The sequence below is a fragment of the Phocoena phocoena genome, chromosome X, assembly GCF_963924675.1.
Source record: "Phocoena phocoena chromosome X, mPhoPho1.1, whole genome shotgun sequence".
NCBI classification, from domain to species: domain Eukaryota; kingdom Metazoa; phylum Chordata; class Mammalia; order Artiodactyla; family Phocoenidae; genus Phocoena; species Phocoena phocoena.
The window spans coordinates 109,913,167-109,940,570 of NC_089240.1; the positions used below are offsets into that span (position 1 = coordinate 109,913,167).

The 27,404-nt window shown below is 37.7% G+C and overlaps 1 protein-coding gene across 1 annotated transcript; it reads right to left on the bottom strand.

Moving 5' to 3' along the window:
• Positions 1-210: 210 nt before the first annotated feature.
• LOC136142245 (fibrous sheath-interacting protein 2-like) lies at positions 211-27,143 on the bottom strand. Its single transcript, XM_065900256.1, is given in 26 exon segments — positions 211-329; positions 1,377-1,875; positions 4,488-4,543; positions 4,546-5,452; positions 5,454-5,678; positions 5,680-7,039; positions 7,256-8,454; positions 8,456-9,354; positions 9,357-9,437; positions 9,440-9,481; positions 9,484-9,791; positions 10,000-10,102; positions 10,105-10,152; positions 10,155-11,224; positions 11,226-11,822; positions 12,197-14,681; positions 15,819-17,676; positions 17,678-18,240; positions 18,286-19,154; positions 19,156-19,535; positions 19,884-20,015; positions 20,018-21,410; positions 21,412-24,673; positions 24,676-24,847; positions 24,849-25,064; positions 27,111-27,143. Coding segments are annotated over 26 exon segments (18,876 nt in total).
• Positions 27,144-27,404: the final 261 nt, after the last annotated feature.

The window sequence follows — 27,404 nt, forward strand, 5'->3', positions numbered from 1 at the left end:
AAGTAGGTCCCAGGAGAAGTAAAGACCAGATAAATAGGAATGGGAGAGAAGATGGGAAGGGAAGGCCCAGGAAGTAACCACAGAGGGAAGTTAGGGGAAGGAGTGAGGGGAGGTTGAAGGGCTAAACACTGGCTTCCTCACAGGTTCACTTGAGTGGCCCATTCTTCGATCAGCATAATCTTCATTTCAGATTTCTATTTCCTTAGTCAACTAGTATTGCTTTAACTGACTGTACCGAGAAAATGAAGGCAGATCCTCTTCATTATATGAGGATGAACTCATAATTCTATGTATGAAGTAATGTGTCGGTTTGGTGCTAGATTTCATTTCTTTTCCCTGGAAAAGTACAAGTCAGGTAAAACACAAAGGAGAGTTTACAACAAATCAAATAAAATATACTGTAACATATACTGCCAGCATTTCTGACCAGGCACACTTTGTTTGGTCCTGAAATTTCACATGGCTTCGCAGTAAATAAATAGATCCCAATAAATAGATTAGAGTCTGTGTTAAGGCTATTGACCTGATGAGCTCCTGAACTGGCCAGAATTGTATCCCTGTGTTTTGCTTTCTCTGGTTCAGTGCAGCTTCTGGGTTAAGTGGGAATCACTGCAAATGGATAATCCAGGGAATTGACTTACCAGGAAATTCTAAATCATATGTAATCTCCATACACATGATAAGATACAATTTTTGGGGTAGGGCCAACCCAAGAGGTCAGTGAGGCCCAGACCATCACTAGAAGGATACAGAACCAGGGGCAAGAGCTGTGTGTCAAAGTGATAGTGGAGATTATGGGCTGATTACAGGAGGAACATTCAACATATTCAACCAACTTGCTATGTTTCAACAAACCGGATAAGTAATTTTTAAGAAAATAGTTGGTTAAGTAACTTGCCCAAAGGTCACATAGCTACTAAGTGGCAAAGTCAGAATTCAAACCCAGATAGGCTGAATTTGCATGAATCTTTTTACTCCCCTCCAAGCCCATCTTCTGGTCCTGCCCACTGGCATGGAGTTTGTGTGCACAAAACTTCCAATGAATATTTATAGTTAAGAGTACAAAAAAAGAATGTAATCTATCATTTTAAATAATTAGCTTGTATTTCTCCTAACTGGTTTCCATTTTCTGTTTTTCTTGTCCTTCTAACTAGCCTAGGACTCTTTCCATGATCTGTTTTTCTTCAACTGAAGCTCCTGGCTTCATCTGTTAATCATTTCCCTTTTGTTGTAAATATCGTCAGAGGTGGGAGAGACTGCCTAGATCTAGTTTTTGCCCTTGTCTTCCTACCCAGTGTATATTACTTGTACTAAGTTTGTGAAACTCTCTACCCTTTCTATAGAAACCCAGTCACTGATACTTAAAGTTCTCACACTTATGCTCAGTTGTGTCTTTTTCTCCCAAGAGGAAGAGTTTGTGTCAGTCGAGAATTTTGAGGTAGTTACATCAACTTTAGAAACAGTTCTTATTTGTGTCTGTTCAGATTCTGTCTTTTGAGCTGGTGATGCTTCAGTAATTGTAGTTACACTGGATTTTGGCTGACAACATTTTCCTAGTGACAAAAATTTTTTCAGATTGCTCTTGCTCATCAGTGGCTTGGGGAAAGCCCCTGTGCTGGCAGTGGGCTTCACGTCTTCTTTTATTTGATTTTCAGGTGGGCCTTCTGGAAATTCTTCTTTTACAACCTCTTGTAAAACAACTTCATCTTCATCAGAAGTAAAGCTCTCTTCTGCTTTCTTTTGTAAAACTTCTTGATTAATATCATGAGTTATCAACCGAATGATAAGATCTTTTTTGCTTTGGACATCTTTTAAAAGCTCCACTTTGGTGATGTCAGGCTTTATTAAACTCTGAAATGAATTCCTACTAGCAGTCTGGAATTAAAGAGACAATGAATATTAAAAACAATCGCCTCAGTCTTTTTTGCTGTGGTTCTATTGTAATAAGGCAACTTTCACATGGTATCTAGTTTCAATTTAGTAAAATTATTTATCTTCAAGTGCTTTTACTTATATATTAGTGATATATTTAAAAGAAGAAATAAATGAAGATCACAAGCAATATTTGCCCATTTCTGTAATTTGTTTTGCATTCAAGATTATCACTCCAGTTCAAAGAAGAAACCCTAAGGTTCTTTCTCTTGCTTCAGATTTTACCTTTTACTCGCCAAGAGGTGCAAAATGCACAAATACTTTAATTACACTGTTTTCATCACTTGCCTTGAAAGTTTTTTAACAGATTTAGACATGATTAAATGTTTTTCTAAACTTCTTAGTAGGGAACTAATAGACTAACTAAATACAGAAATTTTCATGAAAAAAGACAAAGTATTGGCTGACTTGGATTTTTTAAAATGAGTAATAGCCAAAATTGTGAAGGACTTTGAATGTTCACTCCTCACCCCTCCACACCCTAATCCTTTGAATGTATTTTCTAAAGGAAGCTTCAAAGAGCAAATCTTCATTCTCCTCACCTCCCTAGTCAAGTGTCACTTTCCATTTTGCAATGTTAAAGACAGATCAAGGAAGAGACAGTTTTAATTAAACAAATGACTTTTCCCATTTCTGTAGCCTTTTGATGATGCCACAGAACTTTTACGTTAATCTGAGTTATCAATCTTAGATCTCTTTGCAACACTGCAAACCAGATTTTCAGATAAATGCTGCCTTAAAGGAATATCTTTTGTGCAATACAAAATTAAAGAACTTCTGTAAGAAATAGAAACACAATCAATTTTGGTTATTTGTGCTGGTGGAAGGAAAGTGGTTCAAAAAATCAAAAATCATTCTATATGGCTTTGGAATGTAACACTGTATGAGCCTTTAATAGGCATGTGTCTGGTGTATTGGGAAGTTTGGGTACCTCCAAATAGCAAATGAAACCCTGCTTGTGGATTTCTGACTGAGGAATAGCCCGGGAGTTGTCTGGGTTCCCTAAACTGATCTGTTCTTTCTGCAACCCTCATCCTCATGCTGGGGATGGATGGCACCGCCATCCAGATAGCATCAAAACATGGCTGAAACTTGCTGCGCCATCTACGTCTCGTTTCCTTAAGACAGCTTTTACTTCCCTTAAGATTAGCAGGGGTAGTTGTTTTGGATTAGCTATTCTCTTCCAAGTTCCTCTGGGCTATAAAGAGATAGTTAAAGTACTGATAAAGGATGTAAGAGAAGAAAGCAGGTTGCCAAGGAGAAGAACTGATAGATATTTCTGCACATGGTTAAGAAGTAATGACTTGGGAGTAATGTTCTACAGTTTAGACAAACAGGTTTTGTGCCCACGGAGTTACTTACATATAAATGAAGACTACTAAGTAAATGCTAATATAACTTTGAGAACCCAGAGAGAAAAGGACATTTTAGAGCTAGAAAAGACCTTCATCTAGTCCAAGAAACTATGGACCAAGGCGATTCCATCAGTGTCTATGAAAGTCTCAGTATTTGAGACAAAACAAGTATCCATCAATGTATTCACCAGCTCTTAGACTTAGTTCAGTGAGTTGGAAAATAATGGTAAGGAAAACATACTCCTAGGCCTAGGCTTCAGGCAGCCTGGTCCCATAGAACTTTGCTCCATTTGCAAAGTTTTTACCTAGGGGCTTTGGCGTTAAATGAGAATATTGGGCTGGATCGGTGTAACTCCATCTCCTGGCAACATCATCCCTAAGATCAGTAAACAGAACTAACTACTTTTTCAATAGATGCATTGTACCAGGGACAGCATTTCTGCATTTCAGGTCCCCGTTATTGAAGTACATTTGGAGCCCAAATATGGGACTGCAGAGAAACTAGTTCATAAAAATAGCAGCATGAAGACAACTGGGTCTAGGACAAGGGTAGAAGAGGAAAGAAACCGAGTACATCCTGAGGATGTAAGAATATGGAGAACTGGGAAGGTGTTATGTAACAAAAGTGAAATAAGAAGAAACGAACTCTAAAGAGCTTGCAGTCTAATGTTTGTTGATGAATGTTGCTAAATAAAAACAATACTACTGTGGAACCTTAAATTAAGTTTGAGGATTTCAATCTCTAATAGAGGCTAGTTTAGCTGATATTCTAACTGGTCCTTCTAGATCCATATAGTACTATGATAATGTATATCCATTAAAAAGAACTGTGGTGATTGTAAAAACTGCATTTCCTCTGAGTTGCCAAATGAGGACTACAATTCCAATCAGTCTTGTTTGTTGTTAAGGGTATTTCTCTGTACTCCCGTTCTTCAGAAAATGGCAGTTCAGTTTGACTGGCTAATGGAAACTAGCCTGCCACCTTTACACTGAGCCACATTGCTGATGGGGTTAGTCCCAGGAAAGCAGAGGATTGTATTGGAGGAATCGGAGTCCTCGGTTCTACTGGGATGCGCAAGAGAAAATTGACCATATTTTACAAATGCATTCCTGTAGACCTACCTGAGGAAGGAAATCACAGAAGGACAGCCAGGTCTCACTGACTGCTCATTTCTTTTCACTAGTGCCTTTTGCACTTACCTCTAACAGCTTTATGTTCAGTCGTCCCGCCTGATCCAAAGAGATGCATTTTTCTTTCTCTTTCTCGTATCAGGTGTATCAGTTGAGTAACTCTTCCCACTTATTGACCCTCTTCTCAGTGTTTCAATGCTGTGTCCAGTTCTAGCTAAACACTCCACCTGCAACTTCTTAAGCGATTGAGTTTTTATAGAAATGACCCCTAAGTGTTCTGTAACAATGTCTGGATCAATATTGATGGGTTGTTTCCCATGGTGAAGAATTATCCTAACTGAAAGCTCCTCTTGCCTTAAACCTTGATGTAACCCTTTTTGCTGTAGCTCAGGTTCCACTTTGACAGCATGCTCATGTGCCTTTTCAACAATTCCACCAATGTCCAGATGGCCAAAGAGATTAGCATGTGAATCTTCTGGGCTAATTGTTTCTAATGGACAATTGGAAACTTTCCTGATTATTAAAGAAGCCACCTCTTTAGGAAAGATGTTGTTTGTACCTTTCATGTCATGATAAAGTTCTTCATGTGTTCCAGATTGTTGTAGTACATGATTATAAGCAGAATCGACCATCTGAGAAATAATTTCTATACTTTCTGGATTTAAAAATTTTTCTTCAGGATTAGCAGCTACAATACTAATGTTTTTTCTGGAAATTTCAGTTGTCACGGATTTTGTCAATTGAGATGCAATTGTATTTAACTCAGGCTTTGATAAGTTTTTAGCATCTTTGCTTGAGGCACTTGGCAACTTTACTAGTTTAGCCAAGAACAAGGCAAGTGTTTCCTCTAAAAACCTGGCACCTAATGCAGCCTCTTTTTTGGATGAAGGTTTTTTCTTTGACTTAAGATCATCAGTAATCTTAACCATCTTTTCCATAATTTTGACAGCTTCCAGAGCTAACTCTGAACTTGATGTTTCTTCCTCTACTTGAGGATGAAATTCTGAATTGGAAATTTCCTTCACCATTAAAAAATCCTATTATATCAGAGAGGACATTGTTCTTACCTGTTAAATCTTTATATACTGAAATATGGGAGCCAGAGTGCTTTAAAACAGTGTTATAAACAGAATTAACTACCTTTTCAATAGTCGCACTGTCTGCTAAAGATACAGTGGATGATTCTTTGACCTGTGGTACTACTGTAATCTGACTTTTAGAGATATATTCTTGGAATGAATTTAAGATTTTTGAGCTTATTGTTTTGCATTTCAGCATTTAGAGAATTGTTTTGTTCCTTATCTGCTTTTGGAAACTTAAATAGAAGCTTTGACAAAAAATTTATAGCAATTTCTTCTATTATGTTAAAAGGCACTTTGTAAGCCTGTGATGGCTGAGGCTGGGGAATTTCAGTGGTTTGGATAACATCTTTAAGGATATTTTCAACAACACTGTCAACTTCTTTACACTGAAGTGGCGTTAGTTCTCCAGAAAAATAGTTCTGTAGGTGATTTCTGGTCACTTCTTGTACAACTAAATTAACTATGCCTTCTGAAAGGATTTTGCAGCCACTGCTGACACACTTTTGTATGCTCTCTTGAGATCCAAATTGTTGCAAAAGGTTATTATAAATAGTCTTAACCACTAATTGAATAATTTCATCATCATTAGGATGTAAAGATTCTACATAATGTATAATCATATCTTCATTTTTGGAGATCTCTGTTATAACTATACTTGCTAATTTCATTTGAAGGAAGTCCAATTCTGTGTACAAATTATCCTCAGATATTTCTGTTTTAGTGTTGGCTACTGTTGAGAAAATTTTTGATAGAAGAGAAGAAATTATCCTTTCTAAAAATTCATAAAGCAGCATTATGGTATATAGCGATGATGTCTAACATTCTTTGCAGGCTGTCTGGGCCACCTTATGGACATTTTTCATAACCTCCTTAGATTATAGAGGCAAACATACTGAACCTGGAGTCTCATCATAAAGTAGCAAGTTTAGCTGATACTGAAAAGTTTCTTCTATTACTGCATTAGCTAGCCTTCTTGCTAATTTTTCAACATTACTCTTTATGTGCTCGCAAATGGAGTCTTGAGATCTATATTCCTGCAAAATATTGCATATAGAGGAGTGAACAATCTTATTGACCAAAATTTTATTGATTGATGGTATTTTAGCTATAAAAGATGCCTGATCTGAAGAAGGTATTTTAGTTGCACGTGCCGTGTTATGCATGGGTGGTATATTATCCATAATTATCTTTTTCTTGGGAGGTCTTTTTTCCACAGACAGTTCTTTTTGCCTGAGAGGTACTTTATGAACTGATGAAATGTTATCTTCTGATGGTAGGAACCTACTTCCTTGATCTGGGTTTAATACTTTAATTTGAGCATCTGAAAACTCCTTTAACAGGGAATCAATCAGTTTCATAGCCGTGTCACAGAGCTCAGCTTGATTTACACCTCTGCTTACATTTTGACATGCATCATCTGTATCCAATGAGGAAGAAAAAATCAATTTGTTAACTATTTCAGAGATAACATCTTCTAAAAAGTTAGCAGGGAAAATCCCAGGTTTATATTCTGGTGGGTTCTGAGGATTGTCCCGTTTACTTAGGTGTACTTTTTTTTTTTTTTTTTTTTTTTTGCGGTACGCGGGCCTCTCGCTGCTGTGGCCCCTCCCATCGCAGAGCACAGGCTCCGGACGCGCAGGCCCAGCAGCCACGGCTCACGGGCCCAGCCGCTCCGCGGCACGCGGGATCCTCCCAGACCGGGGCACGAACCCGTGTCCCCTGCATCGGCAGGCGGACTCCCAACCACTGCGCCACCAGGGAAGCCCCTTAGGTGTACTTTTAATCTCTTTATCTTTACTTTTCTCATTCTCTTCCTCTTTTGCAGGAGCATTCTGTTTAGCTGAATTCATTGAAGCAGGTTTTGCAAAATCCTTGCCATCCGCTTGAGTTACATATGCTGCTTTGTCACCTACAGGATTTGGGGATTTTGAGTCAGCCACTGGTCCTTGGAAAGAAGATATTTCTAAACCATTTCTGTAAATGATTCCAGTGACATTTGGGGCATGTTTAGAATGCAAGATCTGTTTGTCATCTGTAACTGCGTAAGCTGGAGAATCTCTTCTCTTCTTTTGGATCTCTCTATATCTCACCTTGGATTTCAGAGATGGTAATTCAAAAGGTCTGTCCCCTTTTCCTAATGAATTTTCTTTTTTCTTGTCACTCTTCTTTTCATCATCTATTTTAAAATCTGGTTCCAGGACAACCTTGTTTTTTGTATCATCGATAGCTGGTGAAAGATTTTGGTATACCTCATCACCTCACCCTTTCTCATCTTTTCTAGCCAAACGGTCTTTCTTCTTGATTTCATTCTTTGTAAGTGCTGTACCCAAATCTGGCCCCTGAGTATCTTTACTTTTCACACTGGTTGTTGTTGAAGTGAGTTTCAATACCTTCTCATTATCTTTTCCAATTGAACTTTCCTTTTTCTTTTCATCCTCTTTCTTTTTCTTTGGCACACCTCCACCTCACCCTGATGCTAGGGTAGTTACTTCGTTCTTCATAATGCTATGTATATTGGTACATACTGGCTTCTGGATGCTGCCTGTTTTCATTGATGTCTTCTCCTTTTTGAAGTTCTCTTTTCCATTAAGTGCTCTTCCATCTATTTCCGAAGTGTCCATTTTGTCTTTCAGGTCTGAGGTTAGAGGAATAAGTGTAGATAATTGTTCTAGTGAAGAAACGGGGTTCTCCTTCAAGCTTCTCTTTATCTTTGTAAAGGTTTTATACGGTAGTTGTTGAACTCTTTGGATGATGCTATCCACATCTAGAAATGAAAAGAAGGTGGAAGACCAGCTTCCCGAAAAAAGTGGTTGAATCTGGAAAGCAGAGATTGCCTTCTTGGCCAAAACAGCAATCATCTCTATAACAACGTTACTTCTATCATGTTTCTGAACATTTTTAGGTCCATATATGTCTATGACCTCATCATACACAGAATCAGATACTTTATCGACTTGTCTCTTTATCTGTCGGTGGAAATGAAAACATTTTTTCAGCATTCGTTAGAACTTTAACTTCACTTTTCCTAAATTCCCCTATCAGGGCATTTGCAAATTTTATAGCTAGGCCCATGATATCTCTTTCTGATATCTCTTTGTCCTTAGGATTTTCAGCAATACTTGGTAGAGTATAAAATTTGCAAACAAGGTCAATTACAACATCTTCCAAAAAGGCAGCAGGGTATACAGAAACCTGTGGGAAGGACTGTATTTTTTCTTTCATGGAATTCAAGAGTTCAGTGACATGGTCATTTTGGGGTAAGTCACTGGGAAATGATTCTTCCTCACATAAAAATGGCTGCAGATGGTGGTCCACAATTACCTTCATAATGAAACCAGCTATTCTCCCAAGGAATGAGCCTCCTCTTTTGCATGTATCTTTCTGTACTTCATCTTCAAACTTAATTTTTTAAATAATATTGTTACATATGGAGTCAACGAAGTTATCGACTACCCCTAATTGCCAACCCTCCACATGCTCCTCTGCCTTGGCAAGTCTAATCTCATGTTCAGAAATTTCTGTTATGATATCATCAGTTAGTTTTGAAGCACTGTTCACAAACTCATAATCTGGTGGCACCTCTTCCTCATTTGGTTCTGTTTCAGTCTCAGATGAAGGGAACATATGTGCTAGAAGCTTGTAAATCATATCTTCTAAAAGGGAACGAGGCAATACAGTGATGCATGATGGCAAGTCATGGCTATCATCGTTGATGGTGTCAAGTACATTTCTGATGATGTTCTCCTCTTGGAGGGAGGAATAGGAAGAAGTTGCTAATTCTCCTGTAACTAATGACTCCACCTGATAATCATAAAATTCTCCTAACAGCAAATAATACACTTTTCCCCCAACTTGACAGCATCATTTTGTATAGCTCTATAAACATGAACCAGAGATCGATAATCATCTAATATTTTTTCATAAATAATGTTGATAGTTTTTTAACCATTTCTTTATATCCTTCTGAAAAATACAGGTTTCATCCAAGTGATCTGCAACTAAAATTTGTGATCTGGTGAACTCCAGCACAATTGATTTTACTAATCTTGTAACAATATCAGTAACATTGGCTTTTGCTTTACATGGGTTTTCGGCAGCCAGGACATTATGTGAGAATACATAAAGGATTTTGCATAAAAGCTCAGAAATTACTTCCTCCAAAAAGACGGCCGAATTCACAACGAAAGATAATTCTCTTCGTTTAGGATCTATTGCTCTCTGTTGATAAGTTTGATCCACTGTACCTGAAGGAAGAGTTTTATCTCCAGATAAGAATGACTCAAGATGCGGGCTTCCCTGGTGGCGCAGTGGTTGAGAGTCCGCCTGCCGATGCGGGGGACACGGGTTCCTGTCCTGGTCCGGGAAGATCCCACATGCTGCGGAGCGGCTGGTCCCGTGAGCCATGGCCGCTGGGCCTGCGCGTCCGGAGCCTGTGCTCCGCAACGGGAGAGGCCACAGCAGTGAGAGGCCCGCGTACCGCAAAAAAAAAAAAGAATGACTCAAGATGGCGGTTAAATATCTCCCTTATATAACTTGCTATTTTTGTAACAGGTATATTACTCATGCCTTTTTTATCTTTTGAAAGAGACTGGTATAGATTGAATTAGAAATGTCATTATAAATGGCATCAACCATAGCCTGGATATCTTTTCTGAAATCACATTTTGTTTTTCACTTCTATCTTTAATAATGCATGTTGCATGTTTAGAAATTATTGACATTCTCACAACTGTGTTGCTGAAGTGTGACTGCGAAAGGTATGGGTCTTCTGCACTGCAGTTCAATGGACATATCTGAGATAAAACCCGAGTGACTATTTTTTCCAAATGTGTATATGATAATATGGTGGTATATATTGTACAAGTCTGTCTTTGGAGTCTTGATTTACTGATCGCATAATGAACTCTCTTTATCAAAACATCAGCACTGAGTTTTGAATATGATTTAAAAGGCAGCTTTGCTATGAAATGTGGAGGAATTCGGAAATCAAAAACTTCAGCCAGGATAATTTTAGTTACCCTCTCAGCCAGTGTCTTGGTGTCACCGAGAAGGTCTTTATTAGGTTCCAGTTCACGTTCTTGTAAAACTTTGCTATATGCCGTGTCAATAATTTTTATCACTATATCTCTATCTACTAGGGGCAAGCACAATTGTTCCTTAGCATTTTCTAGGATGCTAACTTGAACTTTTGAGAATTCTTCCATTATCAAATATATGAGTTTTTCAGCTGTTTCCAACAGTTCTTTTTCTGAATCTCTTAGTGATTTTGTTTGCACAGTACCTAATACCCTGTGGAATATTTTGCTTAAAACCCCAGAGATCACATATTCCAAAAAGGCTGAGGAGTAAACACTGGCAAAAAAACATTGCCTTCTTCTCATACTATCAAAGTGTGCATATGATGAGGGAAATGACAACTTTCCATACACAAATGGATGAAGATGTTGTTGACAGATATTTTTAATGATAAAACCTGCTATTCTATCAATAAGAACATTGTCACTGCTTGTGTTATTGTGCTCAACTGCTTCTTGAGACCCAGAGTTTTGCAAGATATTTCTGAATGTGGAATCAACGAGATGCTGAGCATCATCCTCTGAATAAACAGATTCGGTTTCATCTTCATCTTTTGAAAATCGAGTTTCATGTTGGGAAATTTTCATCCTAATATCACTGATTAACTTTGAAGAGATTTCACTGCGATTAATTCCTGATCTATCTTGGAGTTTCACTGTATAGAACCATGTTAGATGAAGAAGGAAAGATTCTAGATAATAATATTCTGATTATGTCTTCTAAAAATGTGTATGGCAGCAAGGTGTTATATGGAGATAAATGCTGGCTTGGCTGGGTAGGTTCAGTGATGCCACTAAAGATGTTCTGAATAATGTTTTCTGCTGTTAAAGTAGCATAGGAAGAAGCCGACAAATCCCCAGAAAACAGTGGATGAAAAAGATAATCAGAAATATCTGCTATGATTAAAATGGTAATGTTTTCCACAAAAATATCACTGTCTTTGAGTTCTTTATTATCAACCTCAGGGGCCAGCCCATGCTGTTTCAGAACATTTTCATAAACTGGATTGACAAGTTCATCCACAGTGTCTGTATCTACAGTGGGGAATGGCTGCTCTTGGTCATCATGAAGAATGCAGATTTTAGCTTTGTTAAAATGGTTGTTTATTGAGTTTACTATTTTTTGGGTCACTTTATCCAAATCACACTCAGTGTTATATTTTGGATCGAAGAGCTTTGAAAATAGTCTGGCAACAATTTCTTCTACAAATGCATTGGGATAAAAGTCCATACCTAGTGGGGCTTCCCTGGTGGCGCAGTGGTTGAGAATCTGCCTGCCAATGCAGGGGACACGGGTTCGAGCCCTGGTCTGGGAGGATCCCACATACCGTGGAGCAACTAGGCCCGTGAGCCACAACTACTGAGCCTGTGCGTCTGGAGCCTGTGCTCCGCAGCAAGAGAGGCCGCGATAGTGAGAGGCCTGTGCACTGCGATGAAGAGTGGCCCCCTCTTGCCGCAACTAGAGAAAGCCCTCGCACAGAAACCAAGACCCAACACAGCCAAAAATAAATAAATAAATAAATAAATATTAAAGGCAAAGAAGAAAGGGGAAATTGTAGATACAGTAAGGATCTAGTTTTTAAAAAAATTTAAAAAAATGTCCATACCTAGTGATGATGGCTTCTGGGGTCTGTGTGACCCTGTGACTTCACTGAGAACCTCTTTAACCATATTTGGTATTTCATCCAATGGAGTCGTTGAATGAGGTAAGCCCTCTTCACACAAAAAGGGTTGAAGATGATTTTCAATAATCTCTTGAATAATAAGACTGGCCATTCGGTCAACCATTATTGGGCTTTGGCTTTCTATACTTTTCTGTATTGATGCAAGCAAGCCAGACATCTACAAAATATTATTATAAACAGACTCCAGCATATTTTGAAGGGTTTTTTCTGTATATAGATATTGACAATCGTATTTAGTGAGCCAAATCTTATGCTTTGAAATGGCTAACAAAACCTTATTTATTATATAGGTGGCCATCTCATTAAAATCCGAAGTCATTAAGTATTTCTTTCCCAAGCATGAAGCCTCGCTGGGTGGAGGAATGAGCTGAGATAATAATCTTCTGATGACATCTTCTAAAAATGCGTGTGTTAGGATGGTAGTATAGCCTGTTGAGTGTTGACCTTGGTAATTAAGTTCACTCAGGTTGTTTTGAAGTTTCTGTAGTATATTTTCAGCTTTGAGAGGGTAATATGAATTAGGCATGAGCTTTCCAACAAAGCACAATGGGAGTTGGTAGTCTATACTCTCTTTCAATATGCCATTAGTTATCTGTTCTGCTACTGACTTGGCAGCATGTGCCAGATGATTGCCACAGGTAAATTGAAATGCATAGTCCCACAATACATCATTATAAACAGAGTCAACAATCTTACTAACAGTTTCTTTATAGATTGGTGGAAAACATATCCTTTCTTCAACATCCTGTAAAACAGTGACTTGAGCATTATTAAACTCATTCACCACAGAGTTGACATCTAATATATTCATCTCGTTGAGCTGGGCTTCAGTGATATTTACATTTCTGCCCTGCACTGAGGTGGTGAGATTAAGAAAAATGTCTGCAATTATTTCCTCCAGAAACGTGGCAGAGTACACTCCTGTGTTCATGCCTCCTGGATATCACATGTTAAGAAAGGCTGTTGCATTCAATTCCTTTTTACCTGGTCTTCGAAGAGGAGGTAGAGAAGGGAATTTTCCTGAAAATTGCTTACGGAATGGGGTTTGCATTTTGGAATGAATCACCCTACGATTATTCAATGGTCCTGTCAGAGGCTTGCTGTCATAACTCATGAATCTCACAGAGTCTTTACCCTGTCCTGATTCTTTTAATTCTGGCCTTTTTGCTTTTGGGAAACTAGGAGGTCTCTCTCTTGTCCTATATGCTAAATGCTTGTTTCTAAGTGGTAGACTTCTGGGAGGTTGCTGTATACCGCATGACAATTTTTCCATTAAGGATTTTACCAAGCTATGGGAAATAATACTAAGCATAGATTCTTGATCTATTTCCGCCAGATTTTCCAAAAGGTCTGATATGTCATATCCTTCAACTGGTAAGCCACAGTCCATTGTTCCCCTGCAATAATCCTCTACATTTTGAAGTATGTTGAACAGTTGACATTCTGTTGATATTTCATCAGAAAGAGGACCATCTGTAAGGAAGTTGTTGGTTGTGCATTCTTCCAAGAGTATTCTAATAAGTTTCTCACACACAACATTCAGAAGAAAAGCTGATTTGGGGGAGAGCCCTAGGTTATTTCTAGGAATTCTATGACTTTGCTGGTTATTTGAAGATAGGAACATTTCTCTTACTATTTTACCAGAATCTGTATCCCAATTTGGGCATTCATCTGGCAAAAACAAATTGAAAACAATTTTGAAAATTTTGTTGACTACTTCTTTGAATTCATGAATTCTTAGGCTGCCAACCAGAATGTCTAACTTACATGCTAGAGAATTTAGTTTATTTTTCTGTGCTAGTTGATTAATTTGGTGAGTAGGAGCTGATTTCCAACCTCTGGCACCTATCTGTCTTTTCATAGTTTTGGTTTTGTTGCAAATGGGCAAACTATGGCTTTTAGGTGTGGACGGTGATTTGTTTCTTCCTTTGCTGTCAAGGTGATGATTTATTCCTATTTCTTTGGACAGAACATGGGTTACTCCTATTAAGAGATCCTGAAAGAGATTGCTGAAGTCAGCCACAGCTGGTTTTGGGCAATAAATATATTTTGCTTTTACAGAAACCACTTGTGTAACGTCTGCCTTTGAAATGTCACTATTTAAAAGGCTTCGAATAATGATTTTAGAAATGCTTAAAGCAAGTCCTCCGATAGAAATTGACCGACTCTCAAACACTTGGGAATGAACTAAAATAACCTTGCTAAAAGTTGCATCTTGGTTTTCCAGTGATTTCTGTATTGTTCCACCATCTTTGGTGCAATCAGAAATGCTTGAAATTATATAGGAAATAACCAATTCAGTGAGATGTTCACAAAGTTAATTAAGTGAAGAATCACTGTTTATGCTTCTTAGAGGGTGTTTTGATTTGTATTTTTTGCTTAACAGCATGGAAACAATAGACACTTTTTCATCAAGAGGACCTTGAAACAGAAAACATTGGTATTATTAACATGCATTAAGGAAAAATGTTGACCATTCAAAATACTGGCAATATTTTACATATGAATTTCACTTTGGGTGTACCCCACTCAAGAAATAGGAAAATCTAGTCAAGAAAGGAACTGGGTTTTCTTCAAATCTCTATTTCCCACCTGTGGAATCTTTACTTCTGCTGGGCAGCCCATTTAGAATTCAAATCTCTAATTGCTGGTTTCTTCCTTGGATAGCTATGTTGCTTTAAGAAGCTGAAATCCTGGAGCAGAGAAATGATTTCTAGCTTTCAGTGTTACAAGGCCCTAGAGTGATTCCAGTGATATCTAGAGGTCTCATATAATTCTTGAAAACATTTTTGGCTATTCAGCTAATTATCCCATTTGGGACTAAATAGTATATAATAAATAGAACAGAATGAAACTGCTGATGTTTGACATATAAAAATGGCTATTTCATATGGTTCAACCAATATATGCATGTAAGCATTCATAGAAAGGGAGTGCAGATATCATACTCGTAAGCATGGGTTTAGAGTATTATACCTAAAAAGGATTTAGGTCAGAACACTGGAACATGAACAGAACAAGAAGTTTAATGCCACTGTTCTTATAAACTATCATCAATAATTGTAAAGACTTTAACTGTATACCTCAAAAAGAAGTTGGATCATTACAGTCAATTAACTATGCATGAGGTCTGACTATAATGTAAGAAGTCTTTTTTTAAAGAACTTTAAAAAAACCCTCTTGGAATTTCTGTTTGGGAATTGCCTTTAAAGCGGTTGTATGTCCCAAGCAAAACATCATTTCATAACCATACCTCATGCCCAACCAAAAGATCCCACCTTAAATTATGCCCATTTAATCTCATCTGTAGATAGGGAAAACTGAAAAACACTCCTCCATATAAAAATTATGTAAATGGGTAACATTTTTTCTTTTATCATACTGACCAGTTGAAAACACACAAGTAAATAAACAGCCACCCCAAATCTAAGGCTATTTTCAGAGAAGCAGTGAATGTAGCTTCTTGCGTGTGAGGTTTAAAAATAAAAGTCTTAAAATTATCAATGACTTTTTTTCCCTAAAATGATGCCAACTCTTTGTAAGTCAGTCCTCACTCACCTCTGGTTTCAAAGTTCTTGAAATGTGTGACTACAGATATAGTAACATATCTTGCTACTAGATGGATTTCATGTGGTCCCAGTTCCTGATCTGCAAAAGCAATGACCTCAGCCTCTTCGAGAGTTGCTATTTTCTCTAACTTTGGGTACTTATTTTTCCACTTTTCCAGTAAAGTGGAATCTTCTCCACTTGCCACAAAGCTTTTGTTTTCTTCTTCAATTTCATAGCTGTTTCTTTTCCCCCATATTTTAAGCAAGCTTTTCTCATCCTTTTGTTCTTCACACGTTACAGAGAAAGGCCTTTCCTTTGATACAAAAAATGGCTTCATAGTTTTCATACTTCCGTTAGTGTGTGGGGTTTGACTTGAAAGGCCATAACTCAACAGCATGGTATTGACAATATTTTCTTCAGCTAAACATATTTTGAGTGGAGAAATGGTTGTCTGTATTTGGTTTGGATTAACAACTGGTTTGGGGGGATCATAGTGAAGCATTCTTTGATTTTTACCTTCTTCCATTTCTCTGAAGGCCATGGGGTGCTCTAGTGCTGCTTGTGCAGAGTCACTAGATTTCTGAGATGGCTTTTGTAAGACGGTGCCTTCGAGGAGAGAGCAGTATCCTTTCACAGCTTGATCAAAATGGCTGAAGACTTGAGCTTCACTTCTAGAAGATGATGGTTTAAGGTCAGATTCGAGCCCTTCCATTGGCTCTGTGGTTTTAGTTGAATTTCCTGCAGAGTATCTGACATCTGAAGGTATATTTGAGGAAGTCTTGTCCTTTATTTTCATATCTTTCTCTGAATAAGGCAAGGCAAGGATTTGTGGAGGATCATCCCGGAAGCTAATTCCCTTTGACTTTGAAGTGGACATTCCCATTCCAGTTGCAAATCTGGACCAATTAGCAGTGCAGGCATTTTTAGCTCCTTGGAGCAGATTTTCCTTTGGGTGGCTTTGGCTCATCAGCTCATAGAAATAAGTGCACTGGTCCATCAGTGTGCTGATGATCTGACTTGCTACAATGTTTTCTTCAAACATGCTAATTGAAGATGGTTCCTCATGGCATTTTTCTTTGTCTAGTTTGTTCTTAATTATACTAAGCATGTCATTGACAGTATTAACAGTATAAGTAAGCGATTCTGAGAGGAATGAGTAAAGCTGTTGAAGGGTATTCTGTATGTTTTCCTGGGAAATCGTACTACTTGATTTAGATTCATCAGGAAATTTATTCAGTGTTTGTAACTTGGGCAATATTATTTTCATTAATGGTTTCCTTTGCACAGCAGAAAAGTTTTCAATAGGTGTTCTCACAATTTCGGAAAAAGCATATGTAGAGACATGTTTAAACTGTAGGTCTACAAATGACTCTAAGGTGTTCAGAACCCCTTCCAAGATCTCTTGAGCAATTTATCTCTTGAGCAAATATAACTTTGTGTTATAATATGGTACATAATTGAGATTGTTTGTTCTCAAGGAACTACGTTTACTTGTAGCAGCAGTTTCTTTCTTGCTTTCTAGGGTTTCTTTACTATCTGTTGTGAACATCTGAGTCAAGAAGCACAACTCTAATTTTTCGAATAGTTTTTCAACAATTTCCTGGCCAAATGTATTAATTTGTGTTTGGGAATCCTCAACTCTAGAAGCAGCTCTTTGAAAATTATGGTGCCTGCTTTCACAAGGCTCAAGAACTGACAAACTTAAAAGTGAAACAGATTGTTCTAATTCTTTTGCTTTCATTGAAATTTCATTCAAAGCAGCCTCAGCTATCGTCGATAGCTTATATTTTTCATTATCCACGTCACTTGGTTCTGTTTGCCATTTATCAAACATTTGTTTAAAAATATTTTCTTTAGGAAAGATTTTTTTCTAGTTGTGAAGAAACATTCTCCGAAGAGAAATGGGCTTCTGGATTTGCAAAAGAGATTGTACTAAAATATCCCTGTGAAAGTTTGAGATCATCTGAGTATGAGCCTTTTATTGGATGGGCCAAATTATTCTTCATAGTGTATAATCCTTGCAAAACTGCATCAACTATTTCACTTGCTATCTCAATTTGATCAGAAGGTAAAGTGTTTACATTTACCATTGCTTTATTTTGCCTCACCTCTTGAAATTCATTCACAGTTGTTTCCAGAATATTACTTACTATATCCCTGGAATACATTTTTAGCTCCACAGTGGGGAGTTTTGCTCTCACTGAGAGATTTTTGGCATCCCCTATGGATAGCAGACCCGGTAGCCCAATGGAAGTCTTGGACTGGTTGCCTCTTAGAGTCTTCTCTCTAAGACCTAATGTGGTTTTGCTTTTGGCTTTAGCTCCACCAGGTCCTAGCTGTGGTTTTGTTCCAAATTTAGCCAAAGAGGTAACTTTTGATTTTGTTTTAAAATTTGTTTTAAAACTTGCCTTAGGGCTGCCCTTGGGGCTAGCTTTAGAACTGCATGGCCTCAGATGTCGAATTTCATCAGATTGACCTTTAAGGGATGAACTCTCTTCTAGATTCAGCAAAGCAAAATCTGTGATCTTTTTGAGAACCTTTTGGACCAATTGTTCACCCAGTCGCAATGGAGAAAATTGCAATAAAATGTTTTCCAATGAAGTGACACTTCCAATACCTGTGTAAGGATAAACTTGTGGTATCACAGGTTCAGGGGGAACACTTCTTTTTTCTGCTTGTTTCAATTCTCTAAAGCACGATGGATTCATCAGCAGTTCTTCATTGCCAGATGCTTCCAATTCTCCCCTGGTCTCACTGTTTTCATATGAAGATGTCATAATTATTGAGAACATTTTTCTGAAAACACGTTCAACTATGTCATTTGCGACACTGTTTATATGTGACTGGAAAGCTTTTTTTTGTGCTGATGTTTTAATTTTAGAATCAGATATAAAGTGGGGGAGTTCATTAAATGGAGGCCAATGGTCTGTATCTTCCATTACCCTTTGATATACCTTCTTTAAAATATCCTTAACTACACTTAACAAAGAAGTTATTTTTTCCTGTCCAGATTCTCCATTTCTAAATATTTCTTCCAAAGTCCTTCTCTGGTTTTCTCCTTCTGATATAATTTGGTTTTGATCTGAGCATTTTGAAAAGAGAGGCAGTTCAGTGTTGTCTTCCATTTTTCTTTGACCAGGCAATATTTCATTTTGTACAGTTAGTTGTGTAAAAAGACCAGGGTCCTGCTTTGAGTAAAAGCTACTTGCCTTTAAAGATATTTTATCATGTAAACTCTTTAAGATGTTGTTGACAGTTTCACTTGCAATGATGTTTTCTTGGAATGAAGTATTGTTTTGATATGTATACATCTTTTGGATTTCTAGGTATATGTCATTTTTCATGTGTCAAAATGGTACTGGCGATTATGTCAGCATATTCCTTAAGACTAGCTTGTGATACATGAATTGCAGGTCCATGTTTTTCTCTGAAATTAGCAAATATGTAATTTGTGACTTGTTGACTGAGAACGGTTTTAGCTGTTGATATTTTCAGGATATTCATATCTAATGGCATTTGGTTTGATTCAAGAATTACGCTGTCATCTTGTTTACAATTTGTAAATTCTGATCCAACATATGGTTTTTCTCTAGTCTCCGTATGAGGAATAAGTAGCAAATCTATTCTTTCTGTGGCAAAAGATTTTAATCTATTCAAAATAGTTTTAGTAATGAAATGAGCATTTTCCTCACATGGCTCAGGAGCAGATTTCTTGGCATCTTGTTTCTTTCTTTCTTTTTTTAAAAATTTTTTATTTTATTATTATTTTTTGGCTGTGTTGGGTCTTCACTGCTGCACGCGGGCTTTCTCTAGTTGTGGCGAGCGGAGGCTGCTCTTCCGTGCGGTGCGCAGGCTTCCTCATTGCAGTGACTTCTCTTGTTGCGGAGCACGGGCTTTAGGTGCCCGGGCTTCGGTAGTTGTGGCACGCAGGCTCTAGAGCGCAAGCTCAGTAGTTGTGGCACACGGGCTTAGTTCCTCTGCGGCATGTGGGATCTTCCCCGACCAGGGCTCGAACCCATGTCCCCTGCATTGGCAGGCGGATTCTTAACCACTGCGCCACCAGGGAAGTCCGGCATCTTGTTTCTTAAGTACAGTTGTCTGATTATCATCAGAATAAGCTGATTTCAGCTGTACATCTCTTTCATTTCTTGCAAATGGAAATCTCTCCCTTTTCCTTTCATTCATTGAGTCTATAACAGGAGATTGTTGACCTCTGCTATGGGAAATGCGTCAGAAAATATCAGAGGCAGTCTTGGAGAAATAGAATCCTTTGCATTTACTGCAAGCATGATAGCAGAAGTGAGATTTTGAAGAACAATATCCACCATACCGTTGGAAATCATAGCAACATACTCCTTAGGAACTAAAAGCCTAAGAATAGCCTTATTTGCATACTCGGGGTCCCTTTCAGAGTTTGTTTCTAAATGTCTCCCACTTACATTACATTTAAGAGTGGATACAGCAAATGGGAGATTATTCTCATCTATTGTTTCCTCACAGATGTCAATTAAGATACCTTCAATGGTATCTAGTATTTGACATTGAAGTTTTTCTCGATAATCACTTTTATTGAACAGCTTTTCAACAATATCTTCTGGCCGACCTGGATCAGTCTCTCTGTCAAATATATTCTTTTCATATTTGCCTTTAGTAGACACAATATCTAACATTGTGTTAACAACCTGACTTGGAATACTTTCAGAAGCCACAACATTATGAGTTAAGAATGGAGTTTTTATTTCTTTATCTAACTTACGTTTGCTTCCTTGTAAAATTTGTCTAGCCACTTCTGTTGCATATATATTTAATTTAGAGGCACTCAGTTGACATATTGAGGTGGTCTTTCCTGATTTATTATGATTCACTGAGCACCAAGAAAATTGGTCATCAGAATATGAATCTTTGGTTGATAAGCATGGTTGGCTTGAAGCAGTCTCATCCTGCTGTAAAGGTAAAGCCATTGGAACTGTGAAATTGATAAGAGGACAAAAGAGGGCTTTTACTTTGGTACTAGCAAATGTTTCTAACTTTGTTAATACTGACTGTATAATATCTTCAACTACATTTATTTTGGTCAGTTTACCAATATTGAATGTGGACTGAAGTGTACACGGATTTCTGTCCAGTATGGTAGAATAAACAGGGGACTTTCCTCCACTGGTATGTTCAGTAAAAGAGATATTTGCTGGAAAGGTGATAGTATTAAACCTATTTTAATTTTCATTTCTATCTGTCATAGCAGCAGAATAAAGTTTTTGAAATATGGTTCTAACAACATTATCTGCAACAATGGTTACATCCGCTTCAGACACTAAAGGGCCCATTGTTTTATCCAGGGGTTGAACAGACGTTTGAGCAAGTGGCTCATCACCAGCATGAGGAATGTCACATAAATGGGACTGGGGAAGAGGAAGCACATTTGGTTGATCAATTAAATCATTCTGAAAAATTTCATTCAAAATATTTCTTATAATGAGCACGACTGGGGACTTTTGTAGCTCTTTGAGTTCTACTTCAAATTTCTTTAATGTTCTTTCGAGTTCCTGTTGCTTAAGAGAATCTGATTTAGTTTCTTCTTCTGTTGGTCTTTCCTCTTCAGCACTTTCTTTCTGTTTCTGCAGGGTCTTCTAGATATGACTCTGGGTCAGCTCCTCCAGGAAGAAAATTTCCATAGGTTGGCCTGTATCTATAATTTTCAATGCCTCTCTCTTCTGGTTCAGTTTCATTAAAGATATCTGGAGAAATTGCATCCAAAATGAAATTGACTAAGTTCTTAAGCGTTTGTTTCTCTTGTAGTGGCTTGCTTATACATGTTTCCAAATCTGGCAAGCTCACGTTTAATTCAGTTTGAATAGCTTTCAAAATAGTACTTGACACTTTCTTTGCATGCATGTATAAAGTCCACTGCAATCGTTTTTCACGTGTGTTAGCACAAATGTTGGTATTTTCACTTTCCCAGTATGTCCTGCTGTTCTTTTTATTTCCACTGATTATAGCGTCCAGAGTTTCTAAATTTCCATTGGCAAACCCTTCCAATTTAGCAAAAACCATTTTAAGGATATCTGAAGCCATGATTTTCAGTTTATTTAGATGCTTTTCTTTTGTGGTTCCTGTTTTGGGGGCAGTAGTTTTTCCCTTTTTGTTAGTCACCTCTTGGCTACCTGGCCAGGTCACATTGGGCACCATGCTGAAGATTATGTCAGAGCCTCTGCTCATTTCCTCAAGAAGCAAAGCAAATGACAGGCTGTCAGTGTCAATATACTCTGAGATAGCTTTAAATTCTGAATTTTTGAAAATGCAATCTATCTCAACACCACATAATTTTGAAACAATACCTTCTAGAATTGTATGAGAAATTAGCTTAATATTGGACTGCAATGTACTGGTTGTTCTCAAATTCTCATTGATCCTCTCTGTATTTTGCTCATCAGGTAGCGGAGAATGTGGATGGTCTCCTATGAGCTTGCATAACATGTCATATAAGGTATCTCCAATTCTGTCTAACACTTGCAATCTAGTACATTGGTGAACTTCCTCCTGCATGTGCTGGCAATGAGAAGGCAAAAGTTTTTGTTGATCAATGCCACCAGTTCCATATGAGATTTTAGACCTTAGTTTATCTGAAGGGAGTAAAATATTGCTTTTATCTGTGTTTCCACTTAACACCTCACAAATGCAAGTTGCTAATGAACTTGTCATAATGTCATTACTTAGCTTTGTGACAACAGAGTCTAATTCATTTTCGGTGTCAGTGAAAAATCCTCTACCTCTAAAATTCTTGGGAGGGCTACCCCTGCTAAGATTTAGATTTTTCTTATTGTATTGTAGTTCTTCCTGGATAGCATCCAAAACAATTTTTATCACTTTAATTGGGTAAACACTAAGGTGAGATCGAGACAAAGATTTCTTGTCAGGCGCAGGCTTTGAATGGGCAGCATGGCTTTCTGGTTTGAAGCAGTTTTGTAATTTTGGACAAACAAATGAGTTCAACTTCTTAAAAATCGTGTTAATGATCTTATCATTAATGTGATCTACAGGTTCAGATGTCGAGCCACTTGCTCCAGGTTCTAACCAGGTATGTTTTGTAGCGTCTACACCAAGTGCAGATAAAAATTTCTTCTGTTTACTCTCAAACCATGTTGCTAATGGCTCTTTATTTGGTATGTCAGTATTATCTAGAGAAGTTTGATGTACTGATGAAGAATGTCCAATAATGTGACTAGAAGCCATGTGAAGTATTTTTAATACAGCATCTATAATATCTTGAGCTACCGTATGGATTTCTGACACAGAGAACATCTGCTCCATCCATTCTTGATGTGACAGATCTTGTGGTTTTCCTGAGGTAAGAAGTGAAGCCTCTCTACCATTTTTATAGTCTAAGTGTTCAGAGAGCCCAGAAGATATATCTTTGAGCATCTGTGCTAAAATACTTCTAACTATATTTTCTAAAGCTTTTTGTATTTGATACGTTTCTTCTTGGCTGAAAAGTAAAATGTCTTTATTCACACCAGGCTTGTCCTTAAAAAGGTCCTTACTATTAAAAGTTGGAAGATCAGTATTTAATCCCTGATCGTGAAATACTACTTTGTCTTGATAATCAGGCTTTGTAGGTAAGTTCATATTGCTTTTGTGTTTAAAACCAGCATTTTCCTTTGTTAACCAGTGATCAGGAACCTGTTCTTGTAATTTTGCTTTTTCATCTTTGATAGATGAAATCAATACATTTTCTACAATTTTGTCTATTTCTTCATTTTCGTCTTCAGAGTAAAGAGCCATACCAGGAACATTAATAGGTGGAAATAGGCACACATACCTGGGAGCATTAGTTACTCTAGTGCTGGTGAGTCTGTTGTCTTCTTCAGTGCCAGAAGGACTGCTCATTCTGGAGTGTCTACTCTTTTGGACATCTGTTTTCACTGTTGTCTGATGTAGCTAAGCCAAGATATCATCAAGTAGCTGAAGGATGATCACTGTTTCTTCAGTTGCAATGAGCCTTTCATTGTTAAGTCCAATTTGTATATAGCCTAGTATAGTGCTGATTGCTTCCTCTATATAACCAACCAGAGAGAACTGGGAAAAAATATTTGACACTGAATTTTGTATTTCTTCCTTGCCAATCAAATTGGCAGCATCAGGTTCAACACTGGATTTCCTTTTGCTGGCTCTTTGAAGGAATGTATATGTTGGATCTTCCCTGTGTTGCTGATAAGCCAGTTCAGTTGTGATTTCAAGACGAAAAAGTTCACTTTGCTTAGAAGATGCAAGAGCCGTCAGCTTTTCTAAAATCACATGAACCATATTCTCTGCAATATCATTCATGTTTTCCAAAGCATAGGGCAGTGAAGCTTTTGAAGTTTTTTCTTTTGGAGAAATGAAATGTTCTCCACTGACTAAGTTTGATTTAAAGTGAACGGATACATTTTCTTGTGAAAATTCCTCGGTACATTTTTTCTCAACTGCAGACTGTAGCTTCTCAAGCACATTTTCCATAATTTCAGCAGCTGCTGAGGAAATATCAACACTGGAGAGCAAGTCTCCTTTGTCAGTGTCAGTTTGGTCAACCACAGCTTCGGCCGTAACAAAGGAAAGGGTGGGGATGGTCTGGGTTAATTCAGACACCATTTCATGAAAAATGTTTTCTAAAATCAACTCAGTTTCCTTTTTTAGGTGATATTTAAAGTTAAGTAAAACATCACTTAACTCCTGCATCTCATTTACAGCTTTTGCTTTTTCATCAGGAGACAGTGGGCGTTCTAAGCCATCTGTTTCAGTGGTAGCATCTTTACATTTCCTTGTGCCTGTTTCAATCAGTGCAACAAGGTGACTATTGGATTTACAGGTTTTAAGCTTGGGGGGGGTTCAGATTTCTCATTATATTTAGGTTTGGGGGTTTTAGGTTTCTTTTCCGAGTGTTCTTTCTTATGATATGTTCTTTCTACATCTGTTCTTTCTTTATGGGCAGAAGATGATTTTGACGGTGCCACTGGTTGCCCTATTGACTTGTCAGCTGCCTCTGCACAGGGCTCTGCCTGAACCATCTGTCTTACTTGTTTCATATAGAAATGTTTCACGGCATGTGCTACAGCAACTCTCACTATCAGAAGAGAGGGTAGAGTCATCAGGCATTGGGTATGTAATATTTCGCGACCTTTCTTCATATTTTGTGATGGCTGGATATAATACACTAGTCACTGCAGCCACAACGCAGGTCATTATATTTTGAATTATACTGTTCAGTTCTTCAGAAGTTATCTGGAAAGGAGGTGAGCGGGAGTACAAGGAAAATCACATATGAATTTACTCTATTTTAGGGACAGGGACTAACCTTTAATTCCTTTTATCAAACAATGCATAGCTACAATCCAGCCACAGTGTATAGAGAGAACATAGGAAATCTATTTAGAACACCAGATTAGTTTCAAGTTGGTTTATTCTCTGTGGCTGTGATCTGTTTTTTGAATAAGATTTTCTTTGATTCAAAATCCCTTGGACCCTATACTTGTGCTCCTAAGTGTATAGTTATACCACCACCGAGATTGTCTAATTGTTGAATATATTGTGTAGTGTTAAATACATTGCACCCTTAAAGCTGTCTGTCCATTTTATCTTTGTTTCAAAAATCTGAACATAGGGCTAGCATATACTTGAGCTCATTGTTGGTGAAATTTAAGTGTTAATAAAATAGTACACCCATTAAAATAAAATAAAGCAGAAGAAAACCCCCAAATCCCTTGGAACTATAAAAGTTTATTGCTGAGGATAAATGGCTTCCTGGTTAAAAAAAAAAAAAAAAAAAAAAACAGCCAAATGGGTGTCTAGGCTCGTAGAAAACAAATGCCCTGGCAAGAAGTAAGACTGTGTTTATGACCCAAGCAGTATTTCTTAAAAATACAAACCAGGTTACCTCTAACAAACTATTTCATGAAACAAATTTGCAGTTCAAACATTTATGTGCCTTTGTGGATATAGCCTCCTTTTACTTAGGCATCCGTTTAGCTCGGAGATGAGGGTAAAAAATGAAGCCCCATAGTGGAGGGATCAGCCTGTGGGTTCTGTGGCTGGCCTGTTGCTGCCTTCCTCTGTCAATTGACTGTGTTTATATATGCAAATGACTACAGCTAGTTGTTAAAGTTTAATCAATGGGCAACGGTTAGCACTGATGATTTAAGGGAAATGAACAGGCTTAGGTCCAACGAAAGATTATCAGTGCAAACTGTCTTGGATTGGGAGGCAGAGGACAGCTCAAGAAATAAAGAAGCACATTAATTTCGGAAGGAAAAAAGGTTGAGCCAGAACTCGTACTCAAAGGGCCAGAAGGCTAAGCAGTGGAGGGAAGTTGGGGCTCTTTTAGTATGAGCTGAAGTAGAAACCCAGGGACCAGACTTGAATGGCCATTTCCTCATGGTTAATTACGCTCACTGTTACAGCTTAGACTGGACCAGGGGCAGATGCAAAGTGCACCTGCCAAACTCTATAACTGTTTATGTATGTGTACTTATTGCAGATATATTTTGGGATCATAAAAATCCTTTTGCCTATAATAAAACAGTATTCTTTTTAAAGTTGTTATCCTCAAGACAGCCAGACCAGGAGTGTGTACCTTCCACAGGAACTCTACTTCTCAAGGCTGTGGCTACAAGTCAGTGGCAGCAAAGGCTGGATGCGTGGCATTTTAGCTGTGCATTGTTTGATATCCTGGCATTTGGGCACCCGATTCCCTATAATGTTGTTGTTGCCTCAGAATTATCTCCAAAGGTAGCCCCAGATTGTTCAGGTTTAGGCCAACAATCAAAGTTAACACCTTGCTGTATGTAGCATATTCTCTCCTGACCCATTAGAGAAGGTTTGAGGGATGCTTCAAGGAAAAGCTGTTTTATTCGAGTCCATTTCCCAAATCTCCTAATGCATTTTTTATTGTGATAAAATACACATAACGTAAAATTTACCATTTTAAAGTGTATAGTTCAGCAGCATTAGGTACATTGACAATGTTGCACAAACATCACTACTATCTAGCTCTCGTAATGTATTTTTTTTTCACCTATTGTGCAGACCAGAAAATGGCTACTGAGTTTGAAAAACATAGTTTGAAATGACAGCATATGGTTGAAAAAGACTTGTTTTACTTATGTAAAATGTCCTAAATCAAACACTTCTAAGAATAACGTTTAAACATTAATAAGTAAGTTACTCACCTTCTTGGTCTAAATTGATCTAAATCCGTTCCAATACATATGAGCTAAGAATTTCAATATATATTATTTTCTTATCACCAGAGATAATGTACAGCAGACCTACATTACTACTCTTAGGGTAGCCGAGAAGAAGCATGTCCAACTTTGACATATAAAATTGGGACATTCATCAAGTTTTTAATGAAGTGAAATGCGATAAGTAGAACCTGATTATTCAGCTCATTTTCACTATACTATTAAACCAAGAAATATCGTTTTGGTGCCAGTATGTCTCAGCCTTTGTGTTTGTTGCACATTCTATGAATTGATCAGGTGTATGTGTGAAAGAGTGTGTGAGTGTGCTACTCCCCTGAACCCCTTTCTTGTTCATGATTCCTCTGTCTAGCCCCAGAGTTGG